This window comes from Thermobia domestica, chromosome 4 (genome assembly GCF_964235325.1).
Source record: "Thermobia domestica chromosome 4, izTheDome1.hap1.1, whole genome shotgun sequence".
Taxonomy (NCBI): Eukaryota; Metazoa; Arthropoda; class Insecta; order Zygentoma; family Lepismatidae; genus Thermobia; species Thermobia domestica.
This window is the reverse complement of record NC_137457.1, coordinates 285,250,018-285,269,639: the sequence shown is the minus strand read 5'-3', so window position 1 is coordinate 285,269,639 and position 19,622 is coordinate 285,250,018. Positions and strand designations below refer to the sequence as shown.

At 34.1% G+C, this 19,622-nt stretch overlaps 1 protein-coding gene across 2 annotated transcripts in view; it reads left to right on the top strand.

Moving 5' to 3' along the window:
• Positions 1-19,622, top strand: part of LOC145683528 (immunomodulatory peroxidase-like) — a 174,651-nt gene that overhangs the window by 119,507 nt on the left and 35,522 nt on the right. For both annotated transcript variants that reach the window (XM_081754872.1, XM_081754873.1), the window contains exons 7-8: positions 12,211-12,435; positions 15,411-15,538. In XM_081754872.1, coding sequence (XP_081610998.1) covers positions 12,211-12,435; positions 15,411-15,538 — 353 coding nt within the window. The remainder of the gene's footprint in view (positions 1-12,210; positions 12,436-15,410; positions 15,539-19,622) is intronic.

Sequence of the window (19,622 nt, the reverse complement as noted above, 5' to 3'; positions counted from 1 at the left end):
CTATTTCATTTACCTTGTGCCGATGTTCAGTTAAGCATATAATATCTACATCACGTAAATCATCTAGCACCGCTATTTCTAACATAAGCCTTTTTTGAGTGTTCCACCCCTCTTGATTTTGGTGATAGACTTTTATTGGTATTATGTTTGGTTTGCTTTGTTTGTGCTTATCATCACTAAAAAAAACATCTGATAGGTTTTTGGGAAGCTTTTTGTTTCTCATTGGTTTCTGTTGTTTTTCTCCCTTCCCAAAGTTTGCACTTGGGTCTCTTTACTTACTCAATCACAGTGTTCTGATTGACAGGAGTTCTTGCAGCTACTATAATTAATAAAGCTTTCACAGGCTTCTTTTCTATTATTTTTGATGAGTTCCTCATGAAATTCACTTTGTTTCGTAGTGCGATCTCTACAGCCCTTAACACTTGACGCCATTTTTATCCTAAATTAATATTCTATTAAATCTTTTTTATATATATATATATATATATTGTGATGTCCCCAAGAATTTGTCGCGTCACCGTTGCTGTACTACCATGAGCAAAATAAATGACGCGTCTCTTTATTTTGAAGTTTTTTGAAAATATCTCCGTTTTCTTTATATGTTCGAAATTTCGGAAGGTTTCCCCAGCAGGACAGGTTAATAACAAACCCGTTTTTAATATTTGTGTTAGATATTAGCTTAAAATAAAGAAATTAGAAGCAAAAAACATTAAATCGATAGAAATCTCGAGAATTACCAACTCTGCTAAAGTGGGAAATTTTCAAGAACACGAGGGAATTCTGCATTTCAACACGAAGCAGCGACATCTATGTCATTGAGAAAAATGTGGATTAAATCTACAAACTAAACTTTTAACGAATATTTCTAGTATGTCTTATTATATGCACTATCTGCAAACTCCAAATATATGAATATATGCTAAGTATTAACATAAAGATAGAGCAAATAGTGGAAATTATCTATGGAAAAGGACGAATTGGTAGGACGATCGTAATGAAATATCGTCTTTACCGGAACAGGCTCAGTTCACGTAAAAAAACAAATAGCTCAGTTAGTTAAAGCAACGAGTCTGTATTCTGAAGGTAGCGGGTTCGATCCCGTGGAAGTGCCGTTATCATTTTTATCACTACACTACGGTTATTTTTTTATTTTTTTTATTTGGGAAAGAATCAAATTGTAACGTATGTGTAAAACTCATGACGATACCAAAAAAAGAAAAAATGCTGTTGTCGCACTTGCATTAGCGTCCCTAATTTTGTTTGCAAACAGTTTCGTAATTATTTCCCCTGTGCTCACTGCTCACCATATGCTCGCTGGCGCATAACGAATGTTTCCCAGTAAATGTTAATTCTAATTTGGAGAATTTTATAAAGTTTCACAATATTTCTCACTAGATAGTCTTCTATCTACGTGTTTGGATATTTTGATAACAGATTTCCCTATTAAATGTTTAATTTTCCCTAGATGTTTAATTACGGAAAAGTTTTACAATGTATTTGTATTGAATTGAAATTGTTTTGAATTTACTACATAAGGTAAGTAGACCGAAGGAGGAGAACTCAAGTAATTGATATTCTACGTAAAAGCAACCTATTGTAGAATGATGATGCTTCTTACCTTCAGCACATAATCTTTACGTTAGAGAGTCAGACAGAGAAAAATCCTGGTTTTTCCTCCTCTATGACCACCCATCTTAAACCTCTACATATCATTGTTCGTCTCACAAAATTTCGGTGCTCCAAAAACATTCAAATAATAATAATAATAATAATAATAATAATAATAATAATAATAATAATAATAATAATAATAATAATAATAATAATAATAATCCTCAATATGCCATCCTTACATAATGTAGGATATCTTAGTTTCCTAGTTTAAATCTTAAATATCTTAGTTTAAAATGCTTTCTTTAGTACTTATTTGAGCAACCATGTAGGAGGGGGTACGACTTTTTATTTTGCCCCTCTCATTTCAGTAGCCTTCCAACAGAAAGTAATTTTTGATAAGCAGGACAGACAAAATGAATAAGAAATACATTTACAGCATCCTCTCCCCTTTCATGATTGGAATATCACGTAATATTTTTTATTCTACGAAAGATGGCCCTGTGCGGTTAGGGGTAGGTAACTAAAAAAATACCTAATATATAGCGCCCTTTGATTGTAATATTACCGCTTCTTTATTTGTACGAGGGAGCCCCTACACAATCAAGGGTGACAAAAAGAATAGGAAGAGTGTCTATTGATTCCAGTGGTGGATCCAGCACGAACTCCTGGGGGAGGGGAGGGGAAGTGAAACATTCTTTTGATGATGTGAAGCTGTCACAAATTACCAGTTAACTAAACTAAACAATAGTGGGGGGAAGTGGAACCCAGTCAGTTTAAATTGATGTAAAAGTTTAATTTTTGGATTCATATTAAAGTTTTGGTTTCAAATGAGAATTTCAGTAAAAGTGGTCAATGATCAAATCTCGTGGGGCTCTTCAGTGTAGGCTAATACGGCCCCCTTATGAGAAAAGGCAAAATTATTAACATGTTTATAACTTTCGAATTTTTCGTCTATTTTAAAGAAATATTTTGCTTCGTATTAAAGTGTTGGTTCCAAATGACAAACTCAGTCCGAGTGGACAATGATCAAATCTCGTAGGGCTCTTCGGTGTAGGGGTTTCGGCTTCTTTATGGGACAAGATTCACGTAGTTGATATTGCAAAATTGTTTTGTATATATAAGTGGAAACTTGCACCATTTGGTTAATTTTACCTCTTATGTTTTGCAGATTCATATTCCAAGCAATAGTTATTTCGCAGAGCTAAAAGAAGGCACTTACTAGTTTCATTAAAATGAAATGTCTTTTATGAGAGAAGCAGACGAACGAACAGGCACCCAAACGTTGGTTGAGTCGTACGGTTGAAACTCGTTAAGCTCGCTTCAATTATTATTATTATTATTATTATTATTATTATTATTATTATTATTATTATTATTATTATTATTAATAATAATAATAATAATAATAATAATAATAATAATAATAATAATAATAATAATAATAATAATAATAATAATAAAGCATTGCAGGGACCTTTGGTGCAGGGGGTCCGTGGCTCGATTCCACTTCGTGCCAAGTGAAATTTGAGGTGGACAAATACCGTGTGCATGGGTATGTGTTTTCTTGAGATTTTCCATTTTCCTCCCACTTTCTTCATTTCACCATTTCATTCATCATCATTCTCCCTTAGCGTAGGTGCATAATCGTCCAACGTTAAACTAGATATTGCAATTTCAATAATAATAATAATAAAAATTAATTCAACTGAAAGGACTGTAATTTATGTGGACAGCAATTATCATAAATATGCAACCATTATAAAAACAATGCTTTGAGTAGAAAGATAATCCTTCCCAAGTGTTAACGAATGCGCACGAGATAAGACATGTCTCGAGAAAGAGACAAGACGCGCTTTGTGACATCCAAGATAATACGAGGCAAATGTTTTGGACACGAGATAGTTTGTAAAATGTCTCGTCTTGTCTGGAATGTCTCGAAAACAAAAGTCTAAGTTTTAAAATTATTTTTCAAGATCTATTCTCTCAGAAGTAGTTCTCTGCCTTAAAATTAATGACGACATTTGTGATTTAAAAAAAGATAAACAATGCCTAAAGTTAATAGTTAACTTTTCGAAAAGAAGCTTCATTAAGGGTGAACCTGAAAGATGTCCACAAACTTCGGGAGGTGATTCGTGACATCAAAAGGAGACAAATGGTCCTCTTGCAGTTTTCGAATTCAGCTTCGTTGTCGAGATACAGGGTTGCCAACTGGTCGTGTTTGAGAAACTCACTGGGAATAAATTCAAGTCCAAGAATAAACTACTACTCATATATTTTTCAGGTCAATTGACTTATACCATGTTGTAAGGTCAAATATTTATTTATGAAGTGTGTACAAAATTCGCCAGGGTCTTTTCTGAGAAAATCGTCGAGAAAAAGTCACCTCCAAGAATAAACTACCCCTCGTAAATTTTTCTAAGAGAAATATCTGATACTGCAATATAGGGTTGTTAATTAAATATTGATTAATGAAAAATAAACAAAATTGTTAAAACCATTTTGGAGAAAATAGCGTTTTTCGATTTTCGGCTGTTTGTAAACCACACTTATTTTAGGTGGTAGGAAAAAATGGAAAAGCTCCTGTAAGAATACTAAGTAAACCCTAAGTTTAAAATTTGGTGTAGATAAGTTGAACGGTATGGCCTCTAGGCGAGTGCATATAAAAGTGTGGCGAACGGACGGACCGGAAGGACGGGTGTCGAAAAGTCACATTTTCGGTATGTAGACGCCATGAAACATGTAAATCCGTTGAAATCTGAATTTGATATTATTTTCACAATCACTATATTTTCTTCTCTCTTTTGTCGCTCGAAAAAGAAAAGCCTGAGTTTACCACAAAAAGCTAGGGAGTTTCTCAAAAAATATTGAATTACAGGGCCACCGCACTAAACTTTTTCAATTCAATTTCTTAACTGTGTTAGGCCGCAGTTGTTACTGAAGTGTGTATTTGGATAATACGAATAAAATTATCGTATTATTCAAATACATCGAATGTCAGATTATCGAATAAAAAACTTCGATTGAAGAAAATCCATACTACAAAACTAACTCACACTTTGAGCACATTTTCATTAGACATATAATAGACCAATTAATGCAATCATTGTTTATGAAATATGAAAAAAATCAAATGAGTCACTTTGGGAATGTCGTTCAAAAAGAACACGTCAGGAGTAACCTACCTCTTGTGAATTGTTTCGAACAATGAGTTAAGATATACTTTTGGTTATTAATGAAATATTTATTTGCGAAATTTGAACAAAATCGCCTGTCGTTCGAGAAAATTGTCGGGGAAAAAACCTTGACCCCAAAAATAAACTATCCGTTGTAATTGTTTTTCATAGAAATGACTTATACTAAAATATAGGGTTATTAATGAAATACTTATTTATGAATTATCAATAAAATTGTCCGAGTAATTTTTGAGAAAATCGTGAGGGAAAAATAACTGCCCGAATAAACTATCTCTTGAGGATTCTTTCAGGGTAAGCGAGTTATTCCATATTACTAGGTTTTTAATGAAATATTTATTTCTGAGTACGAACAAAATTGCTTGACTCATTTTTGAGAAAACCGTGGAGGAAAAACACCCCCAAGAGTAAACTACTCCTCGCATATTTTTTCAGCCACATTGCCATATTGTTCGGTTATTGACGAAATATTTATTTTTGAAATATGAATAAACTCTTTTGAGTCGTTTTTGAGAAAATCGCCCAGACAACACTCCACCAAGAATAAACTACCCCTCGCATTTTTTTAGGACAAACGAGTTATGCCATATTGATAAGTTATTAATGAAATCTTTATTTATGAAATATGAACGAAGACATTTGAGTCCATTTTGAGAAAATCACTGAGAAAAAACTCACCCCCTTAGTATAAACTACCCCTTGTAGATTTTTCTCAGATAAATGCCTTATACCACAAAATAGGGTTGCTAATTAAATATTGATTTATAAAAAAAGAAAGAAAACAAGATCGTTAGAGCCAGTTATGAGAAAATATCTTTTTTTTTTAATTTTCATCGTACAAGAAACTACCCTTGTTTTGGGAGTAGGAGGGAAATAAAAAAAAACTATAGGAAATACTATGAAAATCTTAAACTAAAATTTGGTGCAGATAAGTTGAACATACCGTAAATTTTTCAACTAATTTACGGTATGTTCAAGTATGGCTTCTAGGCGAGGTATGGCTTCAGGTATGGCTTCTAGGCGAGTGCACAGAAAAGTGTAGCGAACGGACGGACGAACTGATGGACATGTATCGAAAAATAACTTTTTCGGTGTTAGGGGCTATAATACGTGTAAATTCGTTGAAATCTCAAATTTGATTTTTTTTTCGAACACCATACTTTCTTCTCTCATTTGTCACTTCAAAGTAAAAGGAACTCAGAACTACAGATAAAAGACACCTACTTTTACACATAGACATTTATTGATTTAAAACTGTTTTAGTTTGTGTCATTTCACTTCCAATTGAAAGGTTTTACAATGATTAACGGCATACCAATGACGAGACGGAAGTTTTCAGGAAGTAAATGCATTCAGAAGTCTAGACTGCATTACAGCCTGTTTTTATTCCTGCAATTGTTAACAGCTGTAATTTCGTCCAAACGTTACATGAAATAATTTTTGGTTGACGTCATTGTATTACTATTTTAGTATTGTTCTCTTCAGACTTGGTTGAAGTTTTGTCTTAACGGTTATACATTTTTTCTTTCTTATTTCATCGTTACACATAAGAACAAAATGTTATGGTGAGTGGATAGATTCGAACCTACGAACATTGAGTTTATATTCTTCCAACACTTTACCAATGGACCAAGCTTTGTCTTCACGTTAACGCCCGGTTACAGGGTTTACTACGATTTAAATAAAATGGCTGGCTGTTAGAATTCCCTGCTCACATATTTCGATAAATAATTTTCATTGCTTCGTAGATACGTAGAGCAATGTTTAGATACACATTTTAGAAGAGTGAATTTTGGTGTATATAATAATTTCATGCCAGGTAAAAGCTAGATAAGTTTTGATAAAATGTTTCATATGTAGTTCTCAATAATAAGCTTGCTGTTCGGAGTGAAGTTCCAAGGTTCAGCATTGCCTAGCAGTTTTTGCTATTAATATCCCTTCTAACAATATTGGCAGTGGACAAAAGTTAGCCCGTGTTGAAGCTTTTTGCTCCTAATTTTGTTATTTTACTTATTTAAGGAATATATTGAAAATTGTCAGCAGGCATGTATGCAGTAATTTATCTCGGGAGAAGTCCGACTTCAATATTAGGATAAATTATAATAAAATTTAAAAGATAATCCTTAAATTAAGGCTAATTTACAGAGAAGTTGGGATTTCAGAGGGGAGTCCGGACCACCTGGACCCACCCCTAAATGCGTCCTTGTTTGTCAGTAACGTTTCCTCATTTTGAAACCCTCAAAAACTTCGGATATATAAAGGAAAACGAGTTATTTTCGATAAAATATCACTTCAGAAGACGCGACAGTTTTATTGCACATGGTGGTATCCCAAGTTCACAAGGGCAAGAATTCATTAATTTTGATTCTCTGTCATTGTGCTCTATCGAAAGGTTAGGTTTGTAACATATTACTCCTACGAACAAGCATGACTGGCAGATAGGAATACTGAACACAACTCCAGAGAAATGCATGCTGAACTTACGTTTACAGCTACGCTTTGGTGATTTGCCCTCAAGGTCAATCGAGTGGTATTTTAGTTCCGTCCGTGTTCTTAAGCCATGTTCGTATTACTTCGAACAGTTTTGATAATGAAAAGCATGCCTCTTAATATAACAGACTTCTTTCGCGTAAGAAATCGAAACTCAGTTAATCAGAGCAACTAGTCTGTAAGAATTAGGTTGTTAGTTAGTTAGGAGCCCAGTACGAGTAAGGGTTTTTATTACTATTGTTTTTATCTTTTTTATGTGAGGAAAAATCAAATTGTGACATCGCGATATCAAATGTATTTGATTAGGTAGCTTTGTCTTAGCTAAACTTTAAACATCAGTAACCGTCGAAATTATTTCACCAACTGATCACTTACTGAACATTTCAAACACGTCAAACCAGTGGCATAACATGAAGGTTAACCTCTCCTTCGCAGTCCTTAGTTATGCGTCCGTACTTTCAAGGGCGGACTAAGGGCCGGGCGACTGCCCGGGGCGCCAGAGAAAGAGGGGCACCAAAACGAGCCTCAAAAAGTAAATTTTATAATGTGCTTTCTACTGACGTTTTTGGTTTATATTCTTGTAAAGTAGTGGCAATTATATGATCTTTTTCCATTTCACTATGGAAGAAGAGAGTTTCATAGTACTAAGGGGGCTGTATCGAAAAATTGAGAGATGGCATGTAGAATAAAGAGTGCCAGGAATTAAGTATTGTTTGTTTGTTTGCTTAAGTTTAGCGTTCCACGGTTATGCCTTAATGGGCAAGGGAGATGTGGATACTAATTATAGTGGAATCCGAACCACTTTTATCGTTCAACAGTAATCCACCGGGAATTGGACCCGGTACCACAGAAGGCAGGCGTGATAGCCACTAGACCAGGGGGGGGGTGGAGTTGGTATTATTTATAGCGGGCCATATTCTTTGTGAACTTTTCCTAGGTAATGGATTTCTTTTTGAAAATGGGTTTAAAACAGGGGCGTCATTTAGGGAGGGCAGGGAGGGGCATTTGCCCCCCGTGAGTTTGAGATGTATATAGATTTTATCATTAGAATAGTAGTAAATCAGTGAAAAACGCGAAATTTTACTTATATCAAGAGGTCTTGCCCCCCCCCCCCGCCCAAAGCAAAATCTGAAATGACGCTCCTGGTTTAAACTATTAAAAACACTACGATAAAATGTAAAATATAGGCTACTACTAGGGGAAGGGCGCCAAAAAGTCACTTTGCCCGTGTGAAAATTTGGCCTGCTCCGCCCCTGCGTACTTTCTGTATATTTTTTGGCCTTGCAGCTTGTGCGGTCCCCACGCCCTATTGTTGCGGGGGCCCTATTTACGCCTACCCTTCGAACGTAATTCAATAACTGTTTAAGAAATTCTACCATCAGCGTGAAAACGGGAATATATTTTTCTAATAGTCCCATAGAACTTTCACTCAGAATGCCAGATGCAATTTTTCAGAGTGGGCTCTGGCTAAGTAGAAGGAAGATCTGTTTCCTAGGTAAGTTCCTTTCAGAAAGTTTGCTATTTCTTTAACAGTGATGTAAATAAATATACTTATCGTTATTAGCTCGACACCAAACCATCCTGGACAAATCCCTCTAGAACAATGATCGGCAAAAGTTATTCTGCATAATTTTATAAGCGACTCAAGGGTGAAACACTTGTTAACGAAAGCAATGTTGTGTACATACTGCCTTGTTTCTGACAAAATATAAAGTCTTTTGTAATCTTTAGACACTTTTCCTATTCTTTTTGTCACCCTTCGTTGTGTAGGGAAGCCTCGAACAAATAAAGAAGAGGTAATATTACAGATAAGGGGCGCTATAAATATATTAGATATTTCTTTTGTTACCTAACCATAACGGCCTAGGGTCGTCTTCAGTAGAATAAAAAATGCTACGTGATATTACATTCACGAAGGAGGAAAGGATGCTCTAAATATATTTCTTATTCATTTTGTCTGCCCTGCTTCTCAGAAATTATATACCTTCTGTTGGAGGGTGCTGAAAAGAGAGGAGGGGAAATAAAACGTCGTGCCCCCTCATACATTTTAAATTTTGTGACGTGGTTGCTCAAATTATTACTATAGAAAGCACTTTAAACTAAGATGTGTAAGGTTACATTATGTAAGGGTGGCATATTCATTAATAATAATAATAATAATAATAATAATAATAATAATAATAATAATAATAATAATAATAATAATAAATATGAATGTCTTTGGAGAGCCGAATTTATGTGAGACGAACAAAAATATGTAGAGGTTTAAGATGGGTGGTCATAGAGGAGGAAAAACCAGGATTTTTCTCTCTCTGACTCTCTAACGTTAAGATTATGTGCTGAAGGTAAGAAGCATCATCATTCTACAATAGGTTGCTTTTACGTAGAATATCTATTACTTGACCTCCCCTCCTTCGGGCAACTTTGCTTATGTAGTAAATTCAAAACAATTTCAATTTAAGACAAATATTTATAGAGAAAATTAAACATTTAATAGGGAAATCTGTTATCAAAATATCCAAACACGTAGATAGAAGACTATGTAGTGAGAAACATTGTGAAACTATAAAATTCTCCAAATTAGAATTAACATTTACTGGAAAACATTCGTTATGCATCAGTGAGCACAGGGGAAATAATTACGAATCTGTTTGCAAACAAAAATTAGAGACACTAATGCAAATGCGACATTTTCTCTCTCTTTTTTTTTTTTTTTTTTTTGGTATCGTCATGAGTTTTACACATATGTTACAATTTGATTCTTTCCCAAATAAAAAAGAAATAAAATAACCTTAGTGATAAAAATGACAACAGTACTTCCACGGGATTCGAACCGTCTACCTTCGGTATACAAACTCGTTGCTCTACCTAACTGAGCTATTTGCTCTCTTACGTAAGCTGAACCTGTTCTACAGTAAAGACGATTTTTCATTACGATTGGGCTAACAATTCGTCTTTTTCCATAGGTAATTTCCACTATTTGCACTATCTATACGTTAATACTTAGCATAGATTCATATATTTGGAGTTCGCTGATAATGCATATAACAAGACATACTAGAAATATTTCGTTAAAATTTTCGTTTGTAGATCTAATCCATGCTTCTCTCAATGACATAGATGTCGCTGCTTCGTGTTGAACTGCAGAATTCCCTCGCGTTCTTGAAAATTTCCCACTTTAGCAGAGTTGGTAATTCTCGAGATTTCTATCGATTTAATGTTTTTTGCTTCTAATTTCTTTATTTTAAGCTAATATCTAACACAAATATTAAAAACGGGTTTGTTATTAACCTGTCCTGCTGGGGAAACCTTCCGAAATTTCGAACATATAAAGAAAACGGAGATATTTTCAAAAAACATCAAAATAAAGAGACGCGTCATTTATTTTGCTCATGGTAGTACATCCTGTTCATTGTCGTTTTACCTAGAATTACCAGATAATACCTACTTGTTTGTCCTTGCAAATGATACTTCCATTTGCTATGTGGTAAAACAAAGGTAAAGTTAAGTAAGCACTTTGATTTTCTTCACGATACTATTGATATATTTGTATAATAGCGTAATAGTTGGTGCCTCACTATTAACTCGAGGAGAATAATAATAATAAAAGACACACGTAACTTTAATACTGTAATATTCAGTAGAGTAACAGTACACGGATTTTCCTTTACCTTTTTTATTATAAAGATTTATATCCAGTTTATAACTCGATAAGTAGTTCTCTAATATTTTTTTCTCTCTATAAGTTGGACTTTCCACCCGTAGTAGCTCGAAAGTTTAAGGTTTGTTGGTTAAGAATGCCCCTGCCCCTGTCCTATTGCAGCTGGGTCTAAAGGAACTTCTTGTCCGTTGCAGTTCAGAGGTAGGGTTGGTATCTCCTGCCCGTTGCAGCTCGGAGATAGATGAGGATACCTCTTGCCTGTTGCTGCTCAAAGATAAGGTTAGAGGACCCTTGCAGCTTGCAGAGATAGGTAGGATATGACTAGTGGTGGGCACAAAAACCGGGTTTTCGGTTTTCGTTTTTTAGGAAAACTTTTGAGAATTTTCAAAAAACGTTTTTTTCACCGCGTTCTTTTTAGATGAAGCGCCAAACCCGACATGCCTTCATCTTGTTGGCCAAACTAAACGTAATATTAACACGCGTGTGAAGGAACATGTTAGACAATCAAAAAAGTCACAAGATGAAGGCATGTCGGGTTTAGCGCTTCATCTAGAACAACCTTCACATAATATAAAACAGGTTAAGGTAATAGGTTCAGCAAAATCAAAAGAACAACAGGAAATTAAAGAATCGTTCTTTATTCATAAATACAAACCTGCATTGAACCTTGATACTGGCAACATTGATCGAACTTGGGTACCTACCTTTGATGCATACTTTGGATCTGGCAATAGTGGCCTAACATAGACACCGCGTTCTTTTTCATTCAGTTCATTCTTTTTTCACTCTGCTCTGTTCATCTTAGGATCTTTTTTGTACATTACTTTTATATAGTGGTATGTATTCCTGGTTTTACTCCTTTTATCTCCTTTCCGTTTTAATCCTTTTTACCTTGCCACTGAGGAAGGAACCAGCTGAGAGTTCCGAAACGTCAAAATCTTTAAATTTTTCAAGAGAGGATTCATTGGTAAGTAGCCAATTTTTTGTTAATTTTGAATATCCCCCATGCGCCTATGTAATTATAGTACGATAGTTGTTCATCACCTTATGCACTCTAGTATCTTAGTCCTTAAAGTCACTCTGAGCACGTCTTAGATTAATGTCAAAGTTGCCGTATCAATCATTGTGATATTGGACAACCTGACTACTGTCTTCTCTCAAGACAAACACTGCCTGATTACTCCATTTAGACCAATCCGGTGGGATTGTTCCTATAAATCACGCTGGAATGTAATGATATTGCATCTCTTTCAGGTACAAGAGTGCAGTTCAATGCCATTACTTCTTACATCGACGGAAGCTTCATTTATGGTTCTACCCAGAAAGTGGCAGACAATCTTCGCAGCCTCAAAGGTGGTCTCCTAAGGACATTGCCTGTTTTCCGTCAATACGGATTGAAAGATTTGTTGCCATTAAAATTGGATCACCCAGATGACGGCTGTATTCGACCAAGCAAAGATATCTTCTGTTTTCTCGCAGGTAAAGTATCATATTATTTCCTGTATCAAATGATATTGCAGTTATTATTGTTATTATGATATTGTACAGGGTGTCCGAGAAGTCCTTCCCTGATTACAGAAATTGATAACTCAGGCTAGAAATAATATAGAAATATGAAACTGGTGTTGATTTGTTTACAAACTATAAAAGTTTTGGTCACATCAGTACACTTCCACATGAGCACCCTTGGTAGCACGTAGCACATCTAGGCGGTGTCTGCTGAGGTTCTTGGTCGACCAGACCTCGGAAGGTCAGCAACCGACCCTGTGTTCTTGAACTTCTCATACCAGGCTTTAATGCTCTTGACATCAGGTGGAGTCCTCCCAAATGTTGTCTGGAACTGTCTCTGCACCGTGGTTGGTGATCGTGTCTCATAGTACCACAGAACACACTGTGCCTTCTCCTGGTTGGTTGGCATGGCTTCTTGGGCTTCTTACTTACGTACTACAAACCTAAAACAAAAAAAATTGAGACTTGGTAAAACAGAACAAACCTAACACAGACAAAAACTTTTATAGTTCGTAAACAATTCAACACCAGTTTCATATTTCTATCTTATTTCTAGCCTGAGTTATCAATTTCTGTAATCAGGGAAGGACTTCTCGGACACCCTGTACAATTTATGCTAGCATAATTTTTGCAAGTCAATATACTCATACAACAAATTCAAATGAATGAGTCAACAAAAACTCCTTTATATTATGAATTGTGAAAAACTCGTCCCTTATTCCGTAAAACTTGATATTTTCGGTAACTCTACACCTTCTCAGTCTACATTAAATCGAGTTTGTGGGACTCTACTGAACTATGAATAAAAGCCCAAATTTTACGATTTCAAGTTACATTACTAGAGTAAAATATAAATAACTAAAATGCAAATAATAATAACTACTATCACTACAATGATACTAAAATATAAATCGTTGCCTAGTCATCTTAATAAACTAAAGTAAATAATTTGGTGCATAGATGTAATTGAGCCTAAAAGGTCTAAAACTTGTATAAACGAGAGTAATTTCGGTTACTCTGACAATATAATATAGTCTGTGTTAATCCCTAAAACACTGAAAAGTTAAAAATAAAACACACTACTAACTTACATTGTAAATTCTGAAATAGAGTCCCATCTAAGATGTCCAGTTGTTAAAATCATAGAGGTTAAAGTATTTTCTGTTGCTCAGTTGAAATAATATTTTAACCCTTGTACAGTAAGGGACACTTCTGGATGGTACCATATATTGGAACTTTTAATTATTTTTTTTTTTTTTAATATAGCTTTCATAATAGTTGTTGTCAAGTACCTTTTCTATAAAGTTCGCATCACACAATTTCGGAATAATTAACACTTCTGACCATGGTATATACACTTATTTATTAAAACTAAAATACAGTGTAACGGTTTCGACAACTTAACATTATCTTCATCAGACATACTAACTCGACGTTAAGTTGTGAAAACCATTTTAGTTTTAATAAATAGGTGTATACACTCTGGTCAGAAGCGTTAGTTATTCTTTAGTGAGTTCCAGAATCATGATTGATAGAGTTACACACAATTTTCTTCTGTCCTGGAGGGGTTCAAGTTTAAGATATGTTTTCCAGTTGTATGATGCCTTAGAATTGTATTCCAAACGCAACTGAAAACAAAGCATTCTAATAAAACATTTTTGTACCATTTCAATTCTATTTACGAGTGTCTGTGTTAAGCTTTTTTAAATAATTGATGCGTACTCTACTTTGGATTAGTTCACGAAAAGCAGGCCATTGATTAAATAATTAAACAGATAACAAATTATTTTCTTCGCTTCGTTACATATATTCTGTATGTATTCATTTGAAATGTTAGGAACTGTCAAACATTATTATTATTATTATTATTATTATTATTATTATTATTATTATTATTATTATTATTATTATTATTATTATTATTATTATTTTGGGGCACTTGTGGCTGTAATGCTGTTTGTTCCCAATAAATATTTCAAATAATTACTACTACTACTACTACTACTACTACTACTACTACTACTACTACTACTACTACTACTAATAATAATAATAATAATAATAATAATAATAATAATAATAATAATAATAATAATAACTAATTTATGCAATAGGATCCATATTTATTCACAGTAAGGAAAATTCTCACACGTTAAAATATCCAAAGGTACAAAATCTGAGAACTGTTTCAAGGCAATAATTACTTCTTCCTCAGTGCATATGAAGAAAACTTGATGCTATACGAAAGCATGATGAAATTCTCTGCTTATACATTCTGTAGAACAAAAATGGTGAGATAAGTTTATGGGTCAATAGTAAGATTTCTTCTCTCCCTGTTTTATGGTCAATGAAAAGTACTTAATAGGTGATTTCTACGTAAGATCATAAATAACAAATATTTAGTTGACAATAGACTTTGTTTTTTGGATGTTTTAACGTATGATGATTTAAGTTTACTACTACTACTACTACTACTACTACTACTACTACTACTACTACTACTACTAATAATAATAATAATAATAATAATAATAATAATAATAATAATAATAATAATAATAATTGTTATGTACAGTCATTATCTTCAACTGGACTGAAGGCGATCTTCAATAGTTTAATTTACAATTGAAAAGATAGAATGAAATCAACTCCATCTTTTGTCGCAAAAACAAACTGTTTGCGGCTTTATATCTTCCTTAAAAGCAAATGGAAATGGTAGAGAGCGTGTAAAGTTAGTTGTAAAAATCTGAATAAATACACTACATTAGCTTAACACAAAGGTATACATAAAAGTTTGACCAAAGGAATATCAGGGAATCTAAAGTTAAGGAAAACTCAATTTTAGAACTATCAAAATATTTATTTAACATAAAAACAAGCAAAGTGGATATTTCAAACATAACTTATTTATTTCGTTTTTTCTTTCTTCTTCTTCTTTTCATTAGGAGACAACAGAGCGAATGAACAACTAGTATTGGCAGTGTTGCACACAATGTTTATGAGGGAACATAATCGTATTGCGACAGAGCTAAGTCAAATAAATCCACATTGGGATGACGAAAGACTTTTCCAGGTAAGTTCTTCTTAGTATTACATCTCAATGTTATAATAAAGTAGATTTTTCTTCATCATAACCATAGGCGCTCAAGAGGGGCTGGGTGGGCCCGGATCCCTTCTGGCTCACGAAAATGTATGAAATTTCTTAAAATTTTCTTAAGTAAATAAAAAAAAATACCAAACGTAATATAGAAACCAGGGAGATGAGCCCCCTTAGGAAATTTTCTTTGGGCGCCCATAATCATAATGATTTTCGTCAGGTTATTTTTGTTTGTTTGTTAGAGTATAATGTTGCAACGTACGTTTCACACACTTTCATACTGACTAGGGCTCTAATATTTCGTACAGGTACACTCATGTCCAAAATTATTGTCACATGTCTATAAATATGTTGTTATAGGAGTATAATTTGACAACGAGTTCGCCCGGTATTTCTTATAATGTTAGTATGTGTATAATCAGGAAAGACATGTATGTGGCAAATTTCATGTCAAAAGAGCAGTAAATAAGAACAATAAAACGAAAATAAAACTTTTTTGTCCATTTAGCAACATTTTGTTGTACCCATTCTAATTTTCGTACTTATAATAAAAATTACCACAAATATACATTTCCCGATTATACACATAGTATCAGTATTAAAAGTACCCTGCAAAATCATTATCAAATTATATTCTTACAAGAAGACAGTTATAGATATGCGACAATCATTTTGGACATGAGTGTACATAAATCTAATGACAATACAATATTTTCACATAATTTTCGTTCTAGTTTATCGTTTTACTGTAAAGTAAATTAAATTATCGTAAATGTATTTAGATTGTGTATATGCGTAGGGAAACGTCTCTTACTTAAGCATTACTTCAACAGATGATTGAGTTGTTCAGTGCTGGTTCGAGACCTTCATGTCGCGTCTCTTACGGAGGGACTATTGTATTCCATAACTGAATAAGAAGAATAATGATCAATTACATTTTAAAACAATGCTTTTATAAAATGCTCTAAAAAAAAGAAAAAAAAATATTTTGTATGGTAAAATGAAGAAATGGGACTAAAAGTATTGGACGCTCTTCCTAAGGTTAAAGGCTAAAGTTTTTACAGATATTAGAGAAGTGTTCACTGTAATCTATTATAATTAGTGGGTCCTATGATTGATGCGATATGTTTAAAATATGTGCACAATTAGAGACTTATAATGGCCGATTGCGCCCAATGATTTTAGTCTTAGACCCATTTAGTCCCATTTCTTCATTTTACCCTATCGAATATATTAGGTATAATAGTCGATGATAAAAACGTCCCTTAAACATTAAATTGCACCCAATTCTTTCATCCTAAGCCCCATTTCTTTATTTTATCACAGTACTATTCAACCTTTTTTCCTCGCGTACCCCTAGACACAGTTCGCCGTCCAGTTGTGTACCCCTGAAGCTGTTTAAAAGAAGTTAAATCGAAATGAACTTATTTAACTTAATACACGTGTTCTGTTGATGGGCAAAAAGGGTGGGCAAATAGGGATCCAACAAAAGGACAATCAGTGTGTTAATCAAAAGACTATTTACAGGAGGATAAAATACACATCTGAAAAAAATTAACATGAGAAATTTTAAAACATATGGGAGACTCCCAGTTCTACTGAGGAGGATTTTCCCCTCATCCTCCCTGATAATTCGTGCACTGAGGACAATATTAAAAATTCAAAAACTAAAACTAACTTTAGAATTAACCTGTTTATGAGATGAAGGAACTTATTTCCGGGATGACAACTCCTCGATTCTTGGTCGAATCTTCGAGAGTGAGAAAAAATCACAACTGATTCTGGATTCAAGGAATTTCTGTGCTTCGTTTTTATTGATGATAATGCAGAAACCCTATTCACGCAAATATGTTGATGCAAATGGAAGAAGTTGTGAAATAGCACTGCCACTAATTTCGTGGTACTCTTTTCGAGCATAAATACAAAATTCACAAATTAACAAGTTATCGAATTTCATTTGCAGTGAACTGTCAACAGACATTTCCAGCAGACACCCAGAAGCAGCATTATGTACCCCATGAAACGTCTTCGCGTACCTCAAGGGGTACGCGTATTCCCGGTTGAATAGCTGTTTTATCCTATATTAAGAGTCATGATTGATAATAACAACGGACATCACTTAAAAAATAAATGATGCCCAATGTTTTTAGTCTTAGTTCTATTTCTTCATTTTACCCTATCGAATATATTAGGGATGATGGTCGATAATAATAATGTCAATTAAATATTAAGTTGGGCCCAATGCTTTTAGTTTTAGTTTCATTCTTTCACTTTACCCTACTGAATGTATTAGGGATGATGTTTAATGATAGAAACGTAACTTGAGCATTAAATCAAAAACAGGTCTGGAATAAACACTGGGTTAACATGTTGATTCTTGTAGTCTGCACTGAGTGAATGAGGTACCACGAACCCAGTTTTTGAACCTTTCCCATATGTTGAAAATGTCGCACAACAGTTGCCTATCCACTGCCCATCTTTATAGCCAATTCCTAAGTGTTTTCACATGGATTACGGTGGATCAAGTCTTTTAAATGATCCTTATCAAAGTGAGATGGACAACTAAAACGTGGAGCATCGCTTGGGCCAAAATTTCTACTTCGGAACCTATCAAACTATTTCCAGATAGTCTTTTCAATAATAGCATCCTCTCCATACACTGCACAGATTTGTCTGGATGCCTCTGCGGCACTAAAATCTATGTTGAACTCGTATAGGAGAACATGTCTGAGATGACCTTCATTTCGACTTCACACTCCATACTTCTGATCCTCAGAAAGAAAAATTGATTAGCATCGGCAAAACTACAAATAGGCTTCACATTACTGATACATAACCACAGTTTCGTATATTGCACTGTATTGCCATCATCATTGACGCCTGGCAAAAAATTCCTGAAAATAAACCGCACAATTTAATGATTCAACCCAATATATCGTTTTCTAGATTTACCACATAAAAACTATGAAACGAAAGGTAGGTAAATTTATAGTACAAGATTTTATATAATCAATCTTAATTGCACAAAATGTTATCAAACTACGACCATATAATACTGATTGATTCGTGTCATAGGTTAGCCCAATGATTGCCTAGAGACTCTCTCAGTTACTAACATTGTCTTCGGAAACATCACTAAAGACATCTGTGTGATTTTCACAAGATAATTTTTGTCATATGGCACACATTGGCGAACAAGTCAATCCCGAATTTATACATTTACAATATTTGTTAGAGTATAATATTTTACTTTCACAGAACACAAATTTCATCAGTTTGGCTGGTGCGAGCTATTATAAAGAAATCAAGGGGACTCGAAATTTATTCTTGATCATCAATATTATGATTGGGGCCAGCATATTTCCTATCCAATGTGGCACTTGTAAATAGACCGATGAGTTATTTGAAACTACATCACTAGTCGGAGGAAGCACAGCAAGATCAAAGGCTAGACATAACTTGCTATTTGAAATGAAATTACTGAACCTGTAATATCTCAATTCATCGAGGCTTCTGCTCTCCTTGCATCCACATAAATGAAGTAGAAACTGTTATCCTACTGAAGGAATTTCATCTTTCGAAGATGAAGGCAAATTGAAAAACTGCAGTCAACCGAAGTTCAGAAGCTTTCTTAAATATGTAGAGCTTTTTATTTTATCTTGCTTATAAGGCCTGAAGTGCTATCACATTCAGAAACATCATGAGCAAAAGAACATCACAAAACGTCATCAAGAAGAGCCTTTTGGTTTGGAATGTTGAACAATGTCTCTCTTCGATTCTTATTAATCGGTCAGAAGAAATATGTATTGCCAAACAGAGATGACTTTGCAGTGAGAGCAAGCACATCAATATCCTAACCAACCACAGCAATATTAAACACAGTGTTTCCTTTATATATAGCTACTGAGATAATAAGACTGCATCAGATTCGGTTTGATCAATATCCATGTTTGACTTAACAAAATATCTATAAATTCTCTCTTGTTGCTGTTGTTTGAAAAAAAATCAGTTTGTCTAGTTGTTTGTAAAGACTGAATTTCTATGTATGTTGGAAGAAGTT